Source organism: Diprion similis, chromosome 3 (assembly GCF_021155765.1).
Source record: "Diprion similis isolate iyDipSimi1 chromosome 3, iyDipSimi1.1, whole genome shotgun sequence".
Taxonomy (NCBI): domain Eukaryota; kingdom Metazoa; phylum Arthropoda; class Insecta; order Hymenoptera; family Diprionidae; genus Diprion; species Diprion similis.
The window spans coordinates 13680848-13701647 of NC_060107.1; the positions used below are offsets into that span (position 1 = coordinate 13680848).

The 20800-nt window shown below is 35.2% G+C and overlaps 2 protein-coding genes across 6 annotated transcripts; one reads left to right on the forward strand and one right to left on the reverse strand.

Moving 5' to 3' along the window:
- The first annotated feature begins 2028 nt into the window (after positions 1-2028).
- On the forward strand, positions 2029-8360 carry LOC124404880 (serine/threonine-protein phosphatase 2A 65 kDa regulatory subunit A alpha isoform). 3 transcript variants are annotated; one of them, XM_046879356.1, is made up of 10 exons: positions 2029-2365; positions 3063-3254; positions 3368-3587; positions 4263-4432; positions 5379-5534; positions 5610-5881; positions 6220-6414; positions 6630-6873; positions 6982-7225; positions 7805-8360. In XM_046879356.1, exons 1-10 carry the CDS (start codon positions 2282-2284, stop codon positions 7807-7809), a joined length of 1782 nt encoding a protein of 593 aa, XP_046735312.1. In that variant the 5' UTR covers positions 2029-2281; the 3' UTR covers positions 7810-8360. The 3 variants fall into 3 exon arrangements, with proteins under 3 accessions (XP_046735312.1, XP_046735311.1, XP_046735313.1); XM_046879355.1 differs by having other exon boundaries at positions 2030-2365; positions 7810-8360; XM_046879357.1 differs by having other exon boundaries at positions 2030-2365; positions 4263-4423; positions 7810-8360.
- Positions 8361-11389: 3029 nt separating this feature from the next.
- LOC124404879 lies at positions 11390-19105 on the reverse strand. 3 transcript variants are annotated; one of them, XM_046879352.1, is made up of 10 exons: positions 18902-19105; positions 18027-18206; positions 17305-17544; positions 16180-16419; positions 15823-15918; positions 14824-15098; positions 14429-14527; positions 14003-14267; positions 12808-13052; positions 11390-12606 (listed from the first exon to the last, which is right to left on the reverse strand). In XM_046879352.1, the coding sequence occupies exons 1-10, from the start codon at positions 18902-18904 to the stop codon at positions 12459-12461; spliced, it is 1791 nt and encodes a 596-aa protein (XP_046735308.1). In that variant the 5' UTR covers positions 18905-19105; the 3' UTR covers positions 11390-12458. The 3 variants fall into 3 exon arrangements, with proteins under 3 accessions (XP_046735308.1, XP_046735309.1, XP_046735310.1); XM_046879353.1 differs by having other exon boundaries at positions 18878-19105; XM_046879354.1 differs by lacking the exon at positions 18902-19105 and adding an exon at positions 18654-18795.
- Positions 19106-20800: the final 1695 nt, after the last annotated feature.

Consider the following 20800-nt stretch of genomic DNA (forward strand, 5'->3'; position numbering starts at 1 on the left):
CTGTATGGTTCCACATTTGAGATCTACATTGCCTTCTAAACGTACGTGCGTATGGCCTACAATACGGCGTTTCTGGAAGAATTTTATAATTCATGCTAGATAATTTGTATTCACGGTTCTGGAGGTTCCACAGACACTGGTTTTATAGAATATTGCACCAATGCGTTTAGCTCTATAGGGTATCGATTATATATCTATTGTATTACAGTCTCATCTATCTCCAAAGTGATATGGCGTAGCATGCGTTGCCTTTAGTGCAGCTCTAAACTGCGTATTCACGGATGACATTGTTAAGTGTTATATAATGATTGGATATAATGGTGTTAGTTAATTATAGTACTGAAATAATGATATTATAGTTTTGGGCAGTGTGAGGATCTCGTAATATGGTTTTACACTTGGCTTAATGATTCTTGTTACTATATTCTATCGAGGGCTATTTTGAATAGTTAGGCGGTTCTTTGAGTGACTGGTTACAAGATTCTCACAATTGAAGTTGGGTTAGTTGGTATTAATGATATAGAATAGTAATTAGGTGGTACAATAGAACAGTTCGGTCTAATGTTACAGGTGTTTCGGGTGATCTAACATTCAACAGCTTTTTGTGATACTCTATACTCCTCACCTATATATCGAGCTTTGGCTCCGTCCATGTAATTAGTATGCAATGTTGATAAGCTGTTACAAAAGTACTTGGGACTTACCCTACTTCGATATACCTAAGAGGAAAGAGTAGAAGACGGAGTGATAAACTATTGAATGTTGCATAAAACATTGTATGTACAACATACATGATACCACCTCAATTCTAGGGAATTTTTAGAAATGGTAGTGATTTCGGAAGACGATTTGCGTGTTGGAGCCTTCTGTCCATAAAGCGGGAAGACAGAAAGGGAAACAGTAACATGAGAACCTCTCTCTTTCTAAACAGAGAGCGTAGCACGGTAAATTTAGTGCCCGCGTCAGTGATAGGCACCTAACTAAAATTTTATATGACATTTTGAAGAGTGTATATTGCCTTCATTCTAGTATATTTTATATACTATAATTATGTGTATAATTATTATCTTATATCATGTACATACAATATATTATGTATATTTCAATATAACATATGATAATATATTTACACTCGAGGACTCATCACAATTGTAACAAAAAAGGATAATTCTCGTTCGAAAGGAAAATTGCTCTACGAATTGGGTATTTTAAAATCATTAATGTGCCAATGCATTATCTGTGACAAAAAAAAATGATAATCTTATTCATACAATGGCACTTTGACCATAGTTTATTAAACTCTAATGCTCTAAGATTAAACTGTACACCTCACTTAGTACCTCACTTCACTTATCTTAACACTAACCAAGCACTGAGAATAATTATATTTTCAGTACTCATGTTACAAATCTTGATGTCATCGATAATTGAGATTAGACATGAATTATGAATTACTGGCTAGCGCTTATATTATGTAATACTTCATGATTTTAAAGAATGTATTTTGTGTATAACTGGTAATCTATGTAATACCAAGTATATGTGAGAACCTGATTCCAAAGGGAATGCAAACAGTAACCTAACCAATACAATTTCTAATATCATTTACTTGTGAAAATTGAAGCTCGAATCATTTGGTTTGGCACTTTCTATTTTACAAACACAGCATTACAAACCCCTACTGAAATCTGGTTACTTAGCAGTTTGCCCCCTTACCGCACCGCTTGGTGCAGCTCTGACCTAGTCACGTGACTATTTTGAATCGACCAATCCCATTTTGTGAGTGATAGAAGATTCTCATGCTACTATGGGTGCTTTCCGAAACTAGCTGGTAGCGCTAAAAACTTATCAAGACAGAGGCAGAGCTAGTCACAAACTCGGCAGTGCAAAGGAGATAAAAGATGGTTGACGGCACTGGGAGCTAATTTCGGAACGCACCCTATATCTATCCTTTCTACGCTCACCGCTTAGGGGACAGGATAGGACTGACTCCCTCCATGTACATACAACTATATGCTCTAAGGCGTGTTGTCTTACTAGCGCCATCTTCGCGTAGTCTCTGAAATTTCCAGTGATTCATGGTGTCGCGGTGCAATCTTTGACCGATTAAAATAATTAACGAATTTCTTTCATTATGGTACACCTCGTGTGAAATAATCGACATTTCAAAACTCCGCGACACAAGTGTTATTGTTATATTGTTTATTCTCGTCGAATACCGTGTACATATTCGTTATCATCGATAAACGCACATTATCTTAAAAAGTCTGACTACGGCAAAATGGCAGCGAGCGACTCTACCACCGACGACAGCCTCTACCCAATTGCTGTTTTGATCGATGAATTGAAAAATGAAGATGTTCAGGTTAATGTTTTCCCAATTCTACATACTTTACACATCTGTAATCAATTACTAATGGGGCTTACCTAACACCTCGAGTAGACAAGGTTTCCAATTTGTTCCAATGTCAGTTGTACCTGTTGAAAAATTCTACACTTTCCCTAAATGTCGTTCGAAAACGATCGGCTTCTCCTAAATATAGGATTAAACTCACGCTAAACCGGTCTAAACAATTGCCTTGCTTTATATAGTTATGTCTGATGAGAGCAACGTATTTCAGTTCATAACATGCGGGGATGCACCATCATAGTTGATACAAACCAATTCCTAGATACAGGATCCTCTACATTAAGTCTTACCTGTAATCCTCGTTCTTAATTCTTTCTCCATCTTCAATATTTTCAAAGAACATAGCTTATGCCAAAGCTGTTACTGACATTATGTTTCATTATGCATGATAATATTTGACTCGCTCATTGAATGATTGTTGTGCATAATACTCTTGAGCCTCAAGTTCTCCAATCTGTAACGAGATTCCAGGAGTTGAGACAAAATATTTACTCCATAAATTTACTGCGTCAATGCTAAAAATTCGAACTTTGCAATTCTGGTTACTCACTTTTTTAATAACAGCGTCAGCTTACTCTCTGTTTATTTCTGATGCTGAAAGATATTAATTCGTTCAAACCATCATATTCACAGTTGATTTAAACTATTTCAGCTGCGTTTGAACTCGATCAAGAAATTGTCCACCATTGCTCTCGCGTTGGGTGTTGAACGCACGCGTAGCGAGCTAATACCATTTTTAACTGAAACAATCTATGACGAGGATGAAGTGCTCTTGGCCCTTGCTGAACAGCTGGGGACATTTACTCCCCTTGTAGGAGGTCCAGAATTCGTTCACTGTCTTTTGGTACGTAATCTAAAATTTAACTACGTTAAATAATAAATAAAAATGAACTTTGTTGTTCGCTATATTCTCATTTTAATGTTTCATACTTCATGTACATGTATATGGACTTACAGCCGCCGCTAGAATCACTAGCAACGGTAGAAGAGACAGTTGTGCGTGACAAAGCGGTTGAATCGCTGCGCAATATCGCGAGCCAGCATAGTCCCGCAGATTTAGAAGCTTACTTTGTCCGCTTGGTACAACGTCTTGCAGCTGGAGACTGGTTCACATCGCGAACATCTGCGTGTGGACTCTTCAGCGTTTGTTATACTCGCGTCAGCCCAGCTATCAAAGGTATAATATAATACAAAAGATTTTCTAGGACTGATTAGAAATACTAAAAAGTATTCTAAAGATGCATTACCAAGATTTTTACTAGTATTGTTAAAAATGGTTTAGGTATTTATAGGAAGAATACTGAATTACATGCATTTCATTGTACAGTGATATTTTTCTTCATGAGGTTGAAACTAGTATCTTTAATGCACCGATGCAATTTTGCGAAAAATCGTTATTTAACAATGTTCGGATTGCCTGAAATTGAGTGTACGATGATAAAGCAAAATATTTTTATAGTTTGCAAATTCAACCTTCACAGTCATTCCAAAGTTGCGAAATAACGAATTTTTGTCCAATGCTCGGTACGTTGACATTCCTTAGAATTATCCTCGACAAGAAATGTGCCAATACAACGATATTACCTAATATAACGAACCTGAGAGGTATCAGTCACACCAAACAATTCAACTAGATGATACCAAGTATTGTTGGTTCCTTTGTATTTATTAACTGCAAAGTTAATTTTTAAACCTACAGTAGCTTCTAATAGTTGAAATTGAAGGTAATACTTGTAACTTACAAACACATGCTCAGGGTAACATCTGCCGTTATGAAATTATTGTGAAAGTAATTTCTGGATTACCACATTATTGTCTAGTTCAGAATTAAAGAGAAGATTTTTTATTACAGCGGAACTGCGAAATCACTTTCGTAATCTGTGCCAAGATGACACTCCTATGGTCAGACGTTCAGCAGCTTCCAAATTGGGTGAATTTGCCAAAGTCGTTGAGGTTGAGTACTTGAAATCAGACTTGATCCCTATGTTCGTCATCCTCGCCCAAGATGAACAGGCAAGTTCGGTTCGTTGATTATACATTATTTACCACCTCTTCAAGATAATGCCCTCATTTGTAGTATTACTGCCCTCAAAAGGCAACGTTATGGGGCATAGAATCAGTTAAAAATGTTCAATGTTGTCAATTATTCAAATGAATTGGGAATAGTTTTCTTTAAAAGTACACGAGTCAAGCTTCATTTACATAGTTCTTCGTTAAAGCCAATTATAGAAAGCTTTGTTAATGATAATAGTGCCGGCCATTTCGCTCGGTGACATGTCTTGTGGTGTGCGCAATATCTCAAAACTGACTCAATCGATTTACTTCAAATTTAGATACAGTATTCTTGAATAGATTATACTTTTGCCACAATTCGACTTTTTTTAATTATTTTTTTTATTTGTCAACTAAATTAAAAATAAAATTTTGTATGAGATATATAATTTCAACTTGACACGATCGCAATCTGTTGAAAGAAAAAGACTTTCGGATCGTGACAAAGAGAATAAACTATCCAAGAATACTGCCTGCAAATTTAAAGTAAACCAGTTGAGCTCTTTTAGAGATATTATAGGCACCACAAACTATATCACGGAGCAAAATGGTTGACATCACTGTCAATAACAATGCTTCCTAGTAAATAAAGCATGCATACTTTGGCATGGTCTACACATTTTTGTACAAAAGAAACCCCAATCGATTTGAAAAAATGGCTATTAAGATATGAATTCCCAAAATTCACCTGTTTTTCAACCGTTTACTTGTATATAACCCCTTAAAGAAACTCGTTCACAGTTTTTCCATTCAATGAAGATGTTCAATGTTTTCCCCAATGGTTAGGTAGGTGCTAAAGAATTAAGATCTTGCTAGACAAATTGCTAACGAATTGAGACTAGACATCATGCAATAGTACCAATACAATGTAGGGAGTGGTGGGTAATGAGTGTATGGTGTATATTGGCTTGTTTAGGACTCGGTACGTTTACTGGCAGTTGAAGCTTGTGTTAGCATCGCTACCCTATTACAACAGGAGGACGTAGAACAATTGGTTATGCCAACGCTTCGTCGTTGCACGGGCGACACATCGTGGAGGGTACGGTACATGGTTGCAGACAAATTTACGGACGTGAGTAGAGATGAATAGGATTTTAGTCTAAAGCCTCAAAGGGTGCAGGTCAATTGATACCAACTTGTATTTCAGCTTCAAAAAGCAGTTGGGCAGGAGATCACAAAGACGGATCTAGTTCCAGCATTCCAAGCACTGCTCAAAGATACCGAAGCAGAAGTTAGAGCTGCTGCTGCGAACAAAGTTCGCGACTTTTGCCAGAACCTGGACCAATTCAATCAAGAATCAATCATTATGACAAATGTCTTACCATATGTAAAGGAATTGGTTGCCGATCCCAATCAACATGTCAAATCCGCTCTGGCCAGCGTGATTATGGGTTTAAGCCCTATTCTTGGAAAGCACAAGTAAATTTTATTGTCGCATTATTTTTATCAATACACTGCTAATTGTTCAAAGTCTCACGCTAAAAAAGTGGCAATGATTATAGGTACCATTTGTACGTTGTTTGAACAATTGATAGTTACTTGCTGTTCTCACTTTGCCCATTAGTTGCTTTTCGCTTCATGCGATCGCATAATCTTTTTGGTATTGTAGAAAAACAGGAATTTTTCGAAATCGTAGTTAGATTCAATGTACATTCGAGCAAATCATTTATACGTAATGAACTAGAGATTTTTAAGGTGTATAATTTTTATTAAGCAATGTTTGATTCACAGGAAAATTAATGAATTCTCGTTTTCAGCACTATTGAACATCTTTTACCGTTATTTTTGTCACAATTAAAAGACGAATGTCCCGAAGTTCGTCTAAATATCATCAGTAATTTAGATTGCGTGAATGAAGTAATTGGTATTCAGCAACTTTCCCAATCTTTGTTACCAGCAATAGTTGAATTGGCAGAAGATTCGAAGTGGCGAGTGCGTTTAGCAATCATTGAGTAAGTTATCTATAGATACAGAATAATATTTTCAAATGATTTCACATATCCTCCTGGAATTTAGTTGAAAGTGAATGTCGATCGGATAGCTGGACAATCCGTAAATATTCCAGTCAACCAGACACTTTAAATTTCTATAAATATTTTCATTTGAAATTTGTCCAAAAGTCTCATCGGTAAATGATAAGTGATTAATTTTGTTATGTGTTGCATAGATACATGCCTTTATTAGCCGGACAACTGGGTGTTGAGTTTTTTGACGAGAAACTAAATTCGCTGTGTATGACTTGGCTAGTGGATCATGTGTATGCAATTCGCGAAGCGGCTACTCTAAATCTCAAAAAACTTGTTGAGAAATTTGGACCTGAATGGGCTCAGAACACTGTAATCCCCAAAGTTTTGGCTATGTCAAGAGATCAGAATTACCTCCACAGGATGACTTGCCTGTTTTGCATCAATGTAAGCATTACGACGCCACTAAAATACATATTATAATTTTCATATTGTTATCACAACGAAACGCTGGGTTATGTATTGTTAATCATGGTATTGCAATAATTGAAACAGGTATTAGCAGAAGTCTGTGGTCCTGACATAACGACAAAAGTCATGTTACCCACAGTACTGGCGATGGCTAATGATAATGTAGCCAATGTAAGGTTCAACGTCGCTAAAACTCTACAGCGCATCGGGCCTTACCTAGAAGCAAACGCGGTACAGACCCAAGTTAAACCAGTTCTCGACAAATTGAACACAGATAGCGATGTGGATGTTAAGTATTTTGCCTCCGAAGCTATTGCTGGTATTGCAGGTAATGTTTATTTCTCTTTTACTATTTAATCAACCAACAAAAATATGCTCATCCCTATTCTGAATCGTTGATTCACATCCATATTATATACCAGGCCAAAGGCAGATCATCCCTGGTTAAACGATTCTTAAATTATGTTTTAAGGCTGAACACACTTTACCATTGTAATGTATGAATCTGCATAGCTCTGCGCAGAAGTAGATCGATATCCTGTTAACATCCCCATCTTCATACAAGTGGAATCTGACAAATTTATAGTGCCCCGGCTTTTGAACGCAGAATAACCAAAGTAGTTAAACCATATTCCATCGTTAATTAGTTTTGCAAAATGAGATACAAATTGTACATTGCAAAATGATTATATTGCGGTATAGCGACCGTCCAAACACATTTTCATAACTTTGCTCTCATGAAAAACCTGTTCTTATTTTTTATGAAGTATTTTTTCCATTGAAATATTCGTATAGTACATTTCTAGTTTCTATTGGATCGTTTTATATGGATGGAACGTGCTAATGTTTAATCACTATGCCCATGCAATTGAGGCGCCACTTTGTTAACGCATTTTTTATTTTTCAGCGTAGGCTGAAGAGGAAATTACTAGCAAATACTACTTACCCGAAAAATCACATCAACAAAATAAAAACCATCGCAATTTCGAAGTGAATCAACACTGGTAACAAATATTATTATTGAGAGTAAAATGATGAAAAACAATCATCGATAAAATGTTTAATTAGCTGTAACGTTGGACGATATTTAAGTTCTATTGTATTTGTAATATCTGTACTATGCTGATTATTAGAAGAAGGTTAATTGGATAACAAAACTCGTATACATACACTTAAGCTAATATCTGAACGATTAATTAATAAAGTGAATGACTCGTAATCATTCCTAAACTTAACCGTTTGAACGTTGAATTCTCACCTCGAGATATCCACGGTATCATGTCCTATAACTTTGTTGAATTTCAATCAAGCTTTAGATTCAAAAACTATGGGGGAAATAACGATCAGCCGATTTTGTACAATATCACCCAACATCGGGAACAATGAATTTATTAAGAGTCGGGATTGTTCAAGGTATGGAAATTTGCATGAAGTATTTGTCTGCTAATACAGATTTATTTGAGGATATATTTGCTACTTTTTTCCTATATCCAGCAATATCACAGCTTAACAATGATACGTTACCTCCTCCTTTTCAAAACATATTTACATACATTAGTATTATCAACTATACAGAGTCAATGACTGTTTGACAAACTGATATGAAATATACGAGTAGAAGTGAGCTTACTCGATTCCATCGTCAGTTAGAGACAGGACCTGCCGAGTGCCACCTGACAATTCAAATACACAAATCGCTGAGGTTTAGGTGATCTCTGGGTAGAAATCGATATTCGAACCACGTTACATTGAGATTACTGTGCTTTACCTTGTATATGGATTGATCCACCAACTTTCGGCCAGCTTTTCAATGTAAAACTTTCGATCTGGCAACAATTTCAACATGTAACAGTGTATACTAACAATAAACGTGAAAGACGCCCCAATTTATGGGTATTCAGGCCTTACCGTTCACAAGGAACATGTAGATCAGTTTTATCAACTTTTCGAACTGAATCTGGATCTTAGAATTGTAGCATTTTCTGTTGCCGGAACAAAAAATAACCGAATGTGTTTGTTGTAAAAAAAAAAAGGCTGATCTCTCCGGAATTAAAATACAAGGTAAATCCTTAGGAACTGCCAACACAACACGTTTTTTGAAAATTTCCAGTCTTGTACAAATGAAGGGGATAAAAATAAATTACTTTTATATTTCGTCTAGTAGTAAGTAGGCATTTTAGAGTAGATACTGAAAGTTTTATAGTGGAGTAAAATGAAATCAAAATTAAATCGATATACCTATATTTTCCAGATTCCGAATTTTCTGAATTATTTTATATCCTGGAATATATATGCACTAATATAATTATGATCCCAATTTTATCCCACTCTGAGATTTTAGGATATAGTTCAAAATGGCTACGTTTCCACGTAAAAGTATAAAAACAAAGCTTCGATTTGAAAAGTAAACGGTAAGACTTGAAGGTCTAAGAATAGAACGATTTCTATGCTTGGTGCGCACTGTAAATTATAGCCGGTTGAAAAATGGCTCTGAAAAATTGGGCGGAAGGTGGTGGACCATCCGACGTACACCAGACCGCGTTTGCATGTGAATATCGTTAATCAGGTGATTGTTTAAACGTAAGGGAAACTGCTCTGACAATCGGCAACGCATTTTCTCAATCTTTATTTTACGACTTACTTAAACATTTTTTTGTTGCAAATCAACCAATAATGAGCATGAATCTGGAATAAAAACCACTGTTTAAGGATAATTGGCATAGTTGAACAAAATTTTTTCTGACACAACGGCATCTTGTAAATTTCTATCAGCTACAGTCAGAATTATGTGCTAAAAATCACTATTACTAACAGATTCAATTTAATAGTACGGATATGGAGTATGACCAAACATTACCAACTACAGTTATTTAGCTTTTGTTAGCAAACTCTCTGAAATGGTAGTTTCCACTTGTTTCCATTAAATACGGTATGTATGTAGAATATGTAAAACCTAAAGTTGCAACTGGTAGTACTATTCTATTTGCTACGGCCAAACATATATGCAATAAAAAGTCATGTAATTATGATATTCTTGGGAGACCAGAGTCCCATGGATGGTTGCCAATGATCGTCACAGATAAGTTGTGTTATATGACTCTAACAGTTTACAACTATGCATATTATGTAAAATTGATCTAGATAAAAATTGTAATATATAAGTAGAACTTAATCAAAAATGTCCAACTTGTTGTGTGGCAGCGTCTAAATAAAAACAGATACACCAAGCATATATTTGACTTTTTCAGAAAAAATATCTTATAACTAACCGGAGTGGCTAATCTTTGATTCGTCGTTATTAGTACCAGGCGATGTAAATTGATCTACTTTTGACATGGGCAGAATATGCAAATAAAAAGAAATCCAGGAAACTAAAGTGAATTAAACAAAAAGACATCAGTGACAAAAACAATTACCGAGTTGCATAATTCTTCCTTTCCATAATGGCTATTGTCACCTCTTCAGTGACATGTGCCATTGAGGTGCATAATTGAAACCTACGAAACGTAGATGTTTACAATTTAACATTCTGTATGGTTAATGAAATTGTCAAGTAAATATCCAATGTTACTGAATAGGTAGAAAGTTGCACAAGTATACCCAGTAAATTTTGAAACTTATTCGTACCGGTAAATTTTACAAATTAGTCTTTAATTGCTAGAATAATCATTACAAAATTTCAAATGCGACTGAAAAAATTTATCTTATCAATAGTACGGGGCCATTCATTAATTACGCAAGGACGATTTTAGCCATTTTAACCCCCCCCCCCCCCCCCCCCCCCCCATATATAAGAACACATAAGATTTCTTGGACTCCCCCTCCCACTTCTTACGTAAGATATTACCTATAGTTTTCATTTATGAGTTTCAAAGTGTGCAAATATGAACACATTTACGATTTTAAAAACTTATTATGAAATAAAAAATCTTACAATAACAATGTATAAATGAAATGATATATTTCATAAAAATGAAAAAATATGACTCATAGTTTGCGGAGCGTTTAAATAGTTTTTTGTAGCTTTCGCAACTGCTCTTTAATTTTTTGTGAGACTTTTGTTTCCTGAGACATTGCTGTACAGACATTTTGTCTCAATGGAAAATGTCTTTATCCACATTCTGACTTGTAAAATATTACGCAAGAATGACTTTTACCCCCTTCCCCCTTCCCCCTTGGAACCCTTATGTAATTAATGAATGGCCCCTAAGTAGATTATAGGCTAAGCTGAGTTAGATTATGTCGGTAGTCATACTAAAACACCTGACTGTTACAACTTATCATCTACTGTTATTGGTAATGATAAGTATTCTGTTTACTACTTTCTAAATGACTTATGACTAACAGAAATAATAACGGTCTGAAACTCGCATGTTTAATCCTAGTCTAATTTCTGTTTTTTCAACAACAGATTGCACTTAATCATAGTTATGAGTCAAAATGATGTATACAATGTCAATTGACAGATTCAAAGCACTCCCATTTTGTTTTTATATCTCTTTCATATCCCGAAATTGATAATTCAAAGTTTGCGACGTGAATAATGCAAAACAAAACTCATCTGTATTGGGAAACAGGAAAATTGACTAAACACATTTGCTTGTGTGGTTAGAAATAAAACAGTTAACAGTGAATATGTTTTCCGATTTTCTAAAACTTGGCCCAAGCCAGTAATGAAAAATAATGATTGCTTTTCATGTATCCCAAATTTCAAATTTCAATAGTGTGGTATCGCGAAAATTTCCATCAATTTTCTAACGATTAAATTTCAATTTGTTATACAATGAATTCCAACTAATTTACGTATGCTTAGGAATAAAGCATAGCTCAAGGAAATGTCAACAATTCCGAATTCTTTAGACGCATAGTCCTGAATGCACTTGATAATTCAAAACGTGATTTTGCTGACCCCATTTCCGGCGTTATACGCATATAATATGTATAACTTGTGGCAAGAACACACCAATGATCACGCAATACGAATACTAATTTTATCTTTTATGCTGTAGTACGTATTAGTTAATAGGTACGAGCAGATCTATTAGTACTTTTTGTTATTGAAATACTTCTGTCTGGCATATTATATTCCAGAATACACGTCACGTTCCCATGACGTGGAAAGAACGTTGACCGTAGATTTGAAATGAAACTCGATTGCAACTCAATGCTAAGGAATTGTATAAATTTAATGTTTGGCATCGTTGGATGGCAGTTTTATATTATTTAAATTGATTTTATAACTCTGTCATATTCATCACGTCTCTAGTACTTATGGGGCCAGCATTGTTTGGTAATTAATACGTAAAGATCTTTTATTATTGCAATATTATTATGGAATTCCAAGTTTCTAGTCTGTTAAAGTAACAGAATGGAATTGATACTATGAGATACTTCCTGTCCGAGTTTCTGCGTTGCTGAGAACTCGGTTTTTTAATAATAATTCAGGTTACTGTAACAATCGTACATTTGATTTCGATTCTCTCAGTGAGTACAGATCAAATCAGCACCAATGGCAAGTCATAGAATGGTTCTGGATTTTGAGAGAAATTAAGTAGCTTTCCTTATATACCAACAGTTTCTGGTTTCTGTACATCTGCAGATATGTGTAAACTAATTGTGGTTACTTGGGAATTATTGTCTGCACCGTTAATTTTTAAAGATGATATTTTGGCACGCTGATATGCAATCACGGTATTTAATCCCAAAAACCTGTAACATAAAACGAGAATAGTTATCAGGTTCATACGCTGGCTAGCTTTGAAAATGAATTAACACATGGATGAAGATTGTTTAATTGTTTATGATCAAAATCCAAATTTTTCAATAATCGTGGGATATTTAAATCGTTTTAAGAATCAGATTAGTTCTTTTTTTACATTCAAAATAATTGACAGAATTAATGCCACTCACCTTATACAAACGTATATGACTAATAAAGCTGTACCGGCTGCAAGCATTCTAATTATTGGCCCTTCGACAAGTTGAATTAGCAACCACACACCATAAAGTGAGGCAGCCATAACACTAAGAATGGCAATAGAATGGAGCCATTCATGTAAGGTCCAACCGTTCTGCCAATGCAACTTACTAGCTCTTTCGACATTGTATTTTGTCCCGCAAACTTTGCAAGCAAGACTGTCCGCATCCATGGAACTCTGGAAAGAAGAGGATTTCCTTGTTAAGTTTAAGGTAATGTGAATTTTATAAGATGAAGCGTGTATACGCAGAGAGGACAGGAATACCAGGAAACTCCGGGATTTGTTCGCATTTTGATATAATAATCACACTTTACAATATTAAACTTAGTAATTGTCAATCACAAAAAATTCAGAAAGAATTCACTATTTTGAAACTTTACAGCGACGTTAAATTGGGTGAGCTGGCCAAGTATGAGTATTGTATTGCCAAAGCAGGAAAATTCACAGTAAAAAAATTAAATTGCATGGTGGAAATTAGGACCCCCAAAGAGAGAAAGAGATCATCAAACGGCAAATTGTTGAACTTTCTAAAACGTGGTATTATATGCCAATTTTGAACAGTGTAATAATAACCTGATATTTATTCCAAAGATTTGAAACGTTAACTCTTCTCATCTTTTATAGACTCAAAAGATTACTAATTGTTATTATTGATCAATTCATGAGGTGTAATTTTTACTGTATTCTGAGATTCCCAACAAGGGGACAAAGAGTTTCCACATATAGCATTGTATACCTGGAGTCACATCATATCAATGTACAATTCATACAGCATTCCAAATTTTTTCAAGGCTTAAACTGCATTCATGGAATGTGTGAACACTTGCAAGGTCGAAATTCATTAAATGCTTGTTATTTTTTTGATAATAGGTTTAGCAATACAATACCAATAAGTCATGTCACGATACCGAGGAAAACCAAAATTACAATTAAGAAACTTGGGGAAAATCCGGGATTGTTGTGCGGTTTTTCACATACACCCTGAATTGGCTGCCCAATTTAAGTCGCTTCAACTGTAACGCTAACATGATCATATAACATCACCGGATGCCTATTGTAATTGACTGAATTAAATAAAACTGACAGTCTAATTGTAGCCAATTGTAATTGTAGAAAATGTAGATTACCTCGACTAGCCAACGTCGCAAACAGTCATGGTGTACAGCGCTTACGTCTCCTCTACATTGACAAGGCTGTATTAATTGACCAGCGTCTTGCCTCTCACTGTCGTAACAAATCCAACAGTCTTTTCCTCCAATTGACCTGCCATCTACTTCAGGTTTCTCGACTTTTCTATTCTCTTGCAATTCAATTTCCTTCACAGGCTTGGACTGTTCTAGATCTAATTTTTTCAGTATGCGCTTAGGATTGAGTATCCATAACTGTTCTGGACTGAAAGTTAAAGCACATAATACAGCGATTGACTATGTGGCTATACTACAATGACTATTGTATAAGCCATACCAGATTCTAAGACAATCACTGCACATTTTTATCTCCCTTGGAAACTAGCATCACATTGCCTGTCTCTTTTCGAGAAAAAATTGACTCACCTCATGCAGTTCCATAATACACATGGAAACCATAGTGCAACGCCCACTTCAATAATTCGGAAAACAATGTCATGCCAATTTCTGCTGTGCAATGGAACTCTGAAACATTTATAGCAGTAACACACTTGTATTAGAATGGTAATTAAAATCAGCGTAGAAAATTCCACTTTAATCTACTTGCAAAACTAATAACAGTTAAGATAAGAACTAGCCATTGATCGAGTATGCGTAAATACGATCATTAGCATGAGATATCACTTTTGAACATTGATAAGCTAAATTGGCAGCACCAAGCAGAGAGAAATAGCTACTATACTCAATTAAATAATTTGAGACACATGAAAAATCAGTGAATATAATACTAAAATATTGTTTAAGAGCTACGAGTAACTCACTTTGTTTTCCAAAGTTCACTGAGCGTTTCGCTGAACAAAAATCCAACAACAATGAACAGCATAAATGCCTGTGACAGTAAACCAAATCTAGACTGATGAAGTTGAGAGGTGTTCACTTGCTGCTCAATATTCACATCGTCAGTCGAGGTGGTTGGAATTGGTTCAAATAACTTAGCTGTTACTGGATCTTCCTCTGCAAATTGTGGATCGTCCGGCGTACGACTATTGGTCACAATCGAAACAACGCGATGTTCGTTCAGAAATCCACCGCGAACCTGGAGTATAATCAATTTATTTCAACAAACTATCTGTACATATTAGTTTGAAAGGGCACGCAATACAACTGAATAAATGGGTGAATTTTCAACATTTATATCTCGACAACCAGTTATCAAATAATTTGATGTCGGGATATGGATTCCTAATATTCACCCATGTTTTCAGCTATCTACGCGTGTATACTCTCTTAAAGTCAAGTAATTATCAGTTTCAAATTGACGAGATTTTACCGCAAGAAATAGGAGGAAGTACATGGTATCACTGAAGAATTTTTTATCTCTAATTCATCATGCTGTGGAATATTTATTTCCCTCAATCTTTGAACTACGAGAATCTTAGCAGTAGCAGCAATGTGTCGGAATTAAGCAAAGGAACGAACATCAATCGTAATACGAGAAACGGCAACTGTCAAAACAAACAGCCGCCCAAAACAGCTGTATCTACGTTGGCAAATTAAAATTTCAATATTCTTGCTGCCGCACTTTTGAACTACATATGTGATCCTCAATGTAGTCACATAGGTATCTCTTAAACTTGAAAAATGACTAATTTTAATAACAGAGATTGACATAAATAATAGGGCAAGTTGATCTTGATGTTTATCACAAAAGTTGTCTTATAAGCTATAACTTTGAGTCATTTATCGATCTGCTGTTCGCAGTTACCTGGTTATCATTCAATCATTGTTTCAATCTTTACTTTTGAAGTATTTTCACTGACCTTGAAAAACACTTCAACGCCGTAAATGAGAAAGAAGATGACAACAATGAAGAGCAGAACGGCATAGCAGCCGTTGAAGATGTGCATATAAAAACCCTGCGAATTGTACTATCATAAATCTCACATACAAATTTGATTAATATCATATATATTAACGATTATGTTTAAGGATTGAAAATTTAATGCACAGGAAATGCACAGGAAATTATCTTAACTTGTTGTATGCAACACGATGCGAATTATTGTAGAAACTGTATGGTGCTAATTCTAATCAATCAAATGTGATTCAAAACTCAATTCAATTAAATTCATTGGGTACTGATGAGAAATGAAATATATGAGCAAGGTTCAACGTACCTGATCAACTTGGGTGTACATTTGTGCAGTCACAAACTCAGCCAATAGAAGGGAGTAAGTGATTATGTTAAAGATGACAAATCCCAGAAATGATTTTGACAAAAATTGTGGCTTTTCCCAGTGCTTATCTTGAAGATGAAATACCTCTGCCCAAAAACAAACGATCAGCGAAGAACCACTCAGAAGCAATGGGTAATAAGCAGACAAAAGACTTCGTGACCATCCTTCGTTAAATGTGGTCTGTAAAAAATAACATTAATTGTGAAACTGGAAGTAGGTGAGTAGTTAGAATCAAATTTTTCAGAGGCTTCAGAATTAATGAGGTTGATTGGCCTCGTTAATAAACACTTTCTATCAATTTTATTACTAGATAATTGTAGATTACTTTTTATCAAATTATAATATAGGCGTTAGCTATGAAGATCTCTTTAACAATACATAAATAGAAAATACTGGAATTCCGAGCAAAAGGTTAGATACTGCTGCTTCATTTCAAATCGCATTCACATAGTTCACAATATAGTAAATTCAGTCGATTTCACTTTATGATGGCTCATTTTAATCAGAAGACTGTTTTCTACAAATTCACTGAAAAAACTTCTACATATATCATGTTAGCCTGGTGAAAAGATCAATTTTATAACATCGCATCGATATTGATCATGATAAACAAATGGCAAAATTAAATTGACTACTAAAGAAAAAGGAAAACTATTTCAGTGAATTGATAAACAAAAAATAATCTTCCGAATGAAATGAAGTGTGGTAAAGTAAAATTGAATCAATCTACTAGACTTTTAACTATTTTACAACAATTTCAAATGAAGCATTGATATCCAAGTTTTCCTTCATAATTTCCGTGTTTCCTGTTTGAGTATTTTTCAAGAGATTTTTGCAGTTTACGTGAAGAATAATTTTATAAATACTCAATGTACAACTATCTTGTAACAGAATTAATAAAAAATGTAGATTTTTGGTCCATCAACCTCTCCAAGACCTTTCGCTATTTTGCAGATAGTTTGCTTAATATTACTAATAATAATAATAGTGCCAATAGTAGTATTTTTCCTGACGTAACAATTAAGCACTAGACTTGTTTGAGAAATGTTTTATTTCGTATCTTACCGGCGATGTGAAATAGGCGCCACGAATCGTTGCTGCCAGAAAAACAACAAAGTACAAGACCTTTTGCGTAGTAACTCGACAAGCACGTAGAAACGAAGGTGCCTTCATGCGTTGCCATTCAGCGACAATGCACATGACGAGTTGTACCAAACAGACAAATGCCAGAATGAAGAAAATCGTAGCAAATGCTATGTAGTAGCTGAAGTTTGGCACGTGGCATTCTGTTCCATCAAACTGAATCTAGAGGTAAACAATAAATCTTTCAACGTCAGTTTGCTCCAGATAATCAAAGTATTTCATGTTTGACCGATGTAGACTAGAAAACTAGACCGCGAGCAATATTTCATCATTCAAATAATTTCTTATCAGTTGCATTTGTACTTGTGAGTGCATGAAGAAATTTCATATAGGTATTAAACAGAGAAATGGAAAATAATGATATTGAATTTTTTTATCTTTTGATTGAACAAACATCGAAGTAAATACAGTAGATTGCAAACTGCAACAGTATGATATCACCTGATATACTAAAGTAAACATCACAAAATCAGTAGTAAAATCTGATTGTTTGTAACATCGGCAATTATCTTCTTTCGTGAAACGAAAAGATACGACCTGATAGTCTTGTGATCCTCTGCTTTGAGCATTTGAATAAAAAAAATTTTCAATTTCATAAACCCGATTGCGACAACTTTCATATTTGTATAATAATAGTACGATACCTCGCAGAGACACGTGCCGTTGTGACATTCGCCATGACCAGAACAATTTTCCAAACCACAAGTATTGTTCCAGGCCATCATACCGAACTTGACTAGCATGGAGAGTGGATTTTGGCTACTCAGTGCAATCATGCGTTCCATGATCACCGATTCTAACGTGGACTGCACGAATGCAGTCCCCTGAAAATTCATAATATTTATGAATACTTCACATATATTGAACTATTTCGTACGATTAATAATTACTTGATTGCCTGCGAGACAAAACAGCAGGATTTAATGAATACAATGAAACTCTATACACTAGAGGGACTTTAATTTCGAACAAATTGACATAGAGAACAGTTACACAATGTTCTAAAAAAAGCTGCCTACAAGTAACCGACTGTGACGTATAAAGGACAATGAGTTTTTTCCATATATTTCTCTCTATATGTATATTGTGAAAAATCTATTTTAGCAGCGAATCCGCAGCTTCCTCCTTCATTGGTAAGTTTAAACTGGGACTTAAGGATCGACGTCTGAAAAATTTATGTCAAGCATATTACACCGACTGACAGCTTAAGGTAGAGAGTAAGACAAATATGATGAAAATAAAAGAATTCATCATTATAAAGGTCGTCCTACTTCGAGTTCGACGTTCGCTACTTCATATCTAAATTAATATCAGGTGTTCATTAAGATCATATTTAATCATATAAGTAGGTTATCGCCAAACATCATACCAAATAACACTGTGATTTTACACCCCACGTATATGCGTATCATGGGTGTGTGTATGTATTTAACTATGCATGTATGTGTTTAGACATGGAAAAATAATCGTGGGTGCAAGATAAGTGCACACGTACCGACAGACACAATTTTTACAGTACCATCAATCAGCTGTTACTTCAATTCAATATTTTGATTATTTTCAGTGACTAGTGCATAGAATATCACCAAATCAATTTTTAGGAGATCTACACGGATGTAAATTAACGCGGGCAACTAATTGACACTCACTGAAGCAATAGCTTTGTTAACATTTACGCAAAACTCACAATTTTAGAAAATCGCGACTGGTGGATACTGTCATTCACACTTCTCAGGCTGGCTTCGCGGATTCCCCACTCAGTCCACGAATAAAATTTACTAACTACGAGATACGAGACAGATTTCCTATATGTTACAATCACGTGGTTATAATGGCGTTTTTTTACTGGCTGTACTTTAGTACGCACTGAGTGCAATTTCCCCAGTGTTTGACGAATAGCAGAAGAGAGATCCTAGTAAAATCGCACTCAGTGAGTACCAACTGCAGCCAGTGAAAAATACCATAAGTGCGTTCCTCAATTAGCTGGCAGCGGTGAAAACTCCATAAGAGAGAGGCAGAGCTACGCACAAACTTGGCATAGCAAAAGAGATAAAAGATTTAACACTGGGAGCTAATTTCGGAACGCATTCTATGACATCGGCGGGAGTAGGTGCAAAATTAGAATACAAGGAATTGGAAATATCTTGAGAAAAAATAGGCGGAAAAAATATCTGGGAGTTTTTTCACGAATTTTAGGAATCGTCTGATTTTTACGCTTCACTCGCCAACTTTACACAGTTTATACTGCCTTTGTTATTTTTCTGTGCGTTTTATTTCTACACGCCCATTATATACATCGTATTGTAAAAACTTGATTCAAGGTCGTTTTTTCGGTTAAAAATTTTAGGAGCATTTCAAATAAATTACTACGAGATCTGTAAGCGATCTGGCAACACTGAGTAGGTGTCTGTTCTCTAAGGATTTTACCGAGGGACTCTTATAGCATTTGCACACGGAAATCTGATTTGGATCAGGACGTTTAAGACTACTAAACGATGTATAAGAATCACTTGTTGCACTATGTATAATTTAGTGTGAAAATGTGAAACTAATGTTCAACTTCTAATCTTTAGGGATACAGGTCCATCTAGTGTTCGGAAAGGAAGAAAAAGCATATGAAATATGTAATCTTGGTCCTAAACTTCTGGAATAAGTATAAGCAAATGTAAAACCAATAACGTTTCGCGGTACTTTTTACAATGTAATGCACTCGTACCTGCGAATGAAGCGTCTGATTTCGACGATTGACAGTTTTACACCGCCGTCGTAGATTTTCTTTGTTTTTTTTTCACTTTATTCACTGATCCTGATCTCCAGCTACGCTATTTTTACAGCTTGTTGCGGTTGAAATACGTTTTCAAGAATTTTTCTATAATTTCCAACCACATCGCTCAGTGTATGAGTTTTTGTAGGCAGGATTCCAAACGAACCGTTGTGACGATTTCGCTAAAATGAGGATGGAAAATAAAGCATGCAAGCCAACAGCGCTACACGTACTGTACGCGGTCGTGTCTTGTGAAAACAGCAGTTTTTTAGCTTAGCTGCTTGTCGTTGTTCCGCGCAGTCTTTAGGTAATCAACATCTGCCTGGAACATCACAGTACTTACTCAGGAAAAAGGATGTTTTCGAACGTTCATGCTTTATACTTTATTCGCCATTGACTCATGAACAGTTTATACATTTTTAGTTGAATATAATATACATACATATTTGTGGTATCATCCTGATTGATACATTACATAATGTACTCATTTTCTTGTAACGTTAATAGCAATATATCCATTTGTTTTAAATCTTAGTTGCTATCTCATATCTATTCATTTGCTTTCTCAATATTTCGACCTTATTACTTCATCCTGTACAATTTTTTTTTTAACTCCTAGCATCGTATTTTGCAAATTTACGGCACTTATTACAT

What these genes read in the sequence shown, in the direction of transcription:
- LOC124404880 (XM_046879356.1), top strand. Translation starts at nt 2,282, where the DNA reads ATGGCAGCGAGCGACTCTACCACCGACGACAGCCTCTACCCAATTGCT. An exon ending in CGTCAGCCCAGCTATCAAAG is followed by an intron (nt 3,588 to 4,262) that starts GTATAATATAAT and finishes TTTTTATTACAG; the next exon opens with CGGAACTGCGAAATCACTTT. An exon ending in GTGCGTTTAGCAATCATTGA is followed by an intron (nt 6,415 to 6,629) that starts GTAAGTTATCTA and finishes TGTGTTGCATAG; the next exon opens with ATACATGCCTTTATTAGCCG.
- LOC124404879 (XM_046879352.1), bottom strand. An exon ending in GTATTATGGAACTGCATGAG is followed by an intron (nt 14,268 to 14,428) that starts GTGAGTCAATTT and finishes TTTAACTTTCAG; the next exon opens with TCCAGAACAGTTATGGATAC. An exon ending in GTCATATACGTTTGTATAAG is followed by an intron (nt 12,607 to 12,807) that starts GTGAGTGGCATT and finishes TTTATGTTACAG; the next exon opens with GTTTTTGGGATTAAATACCG.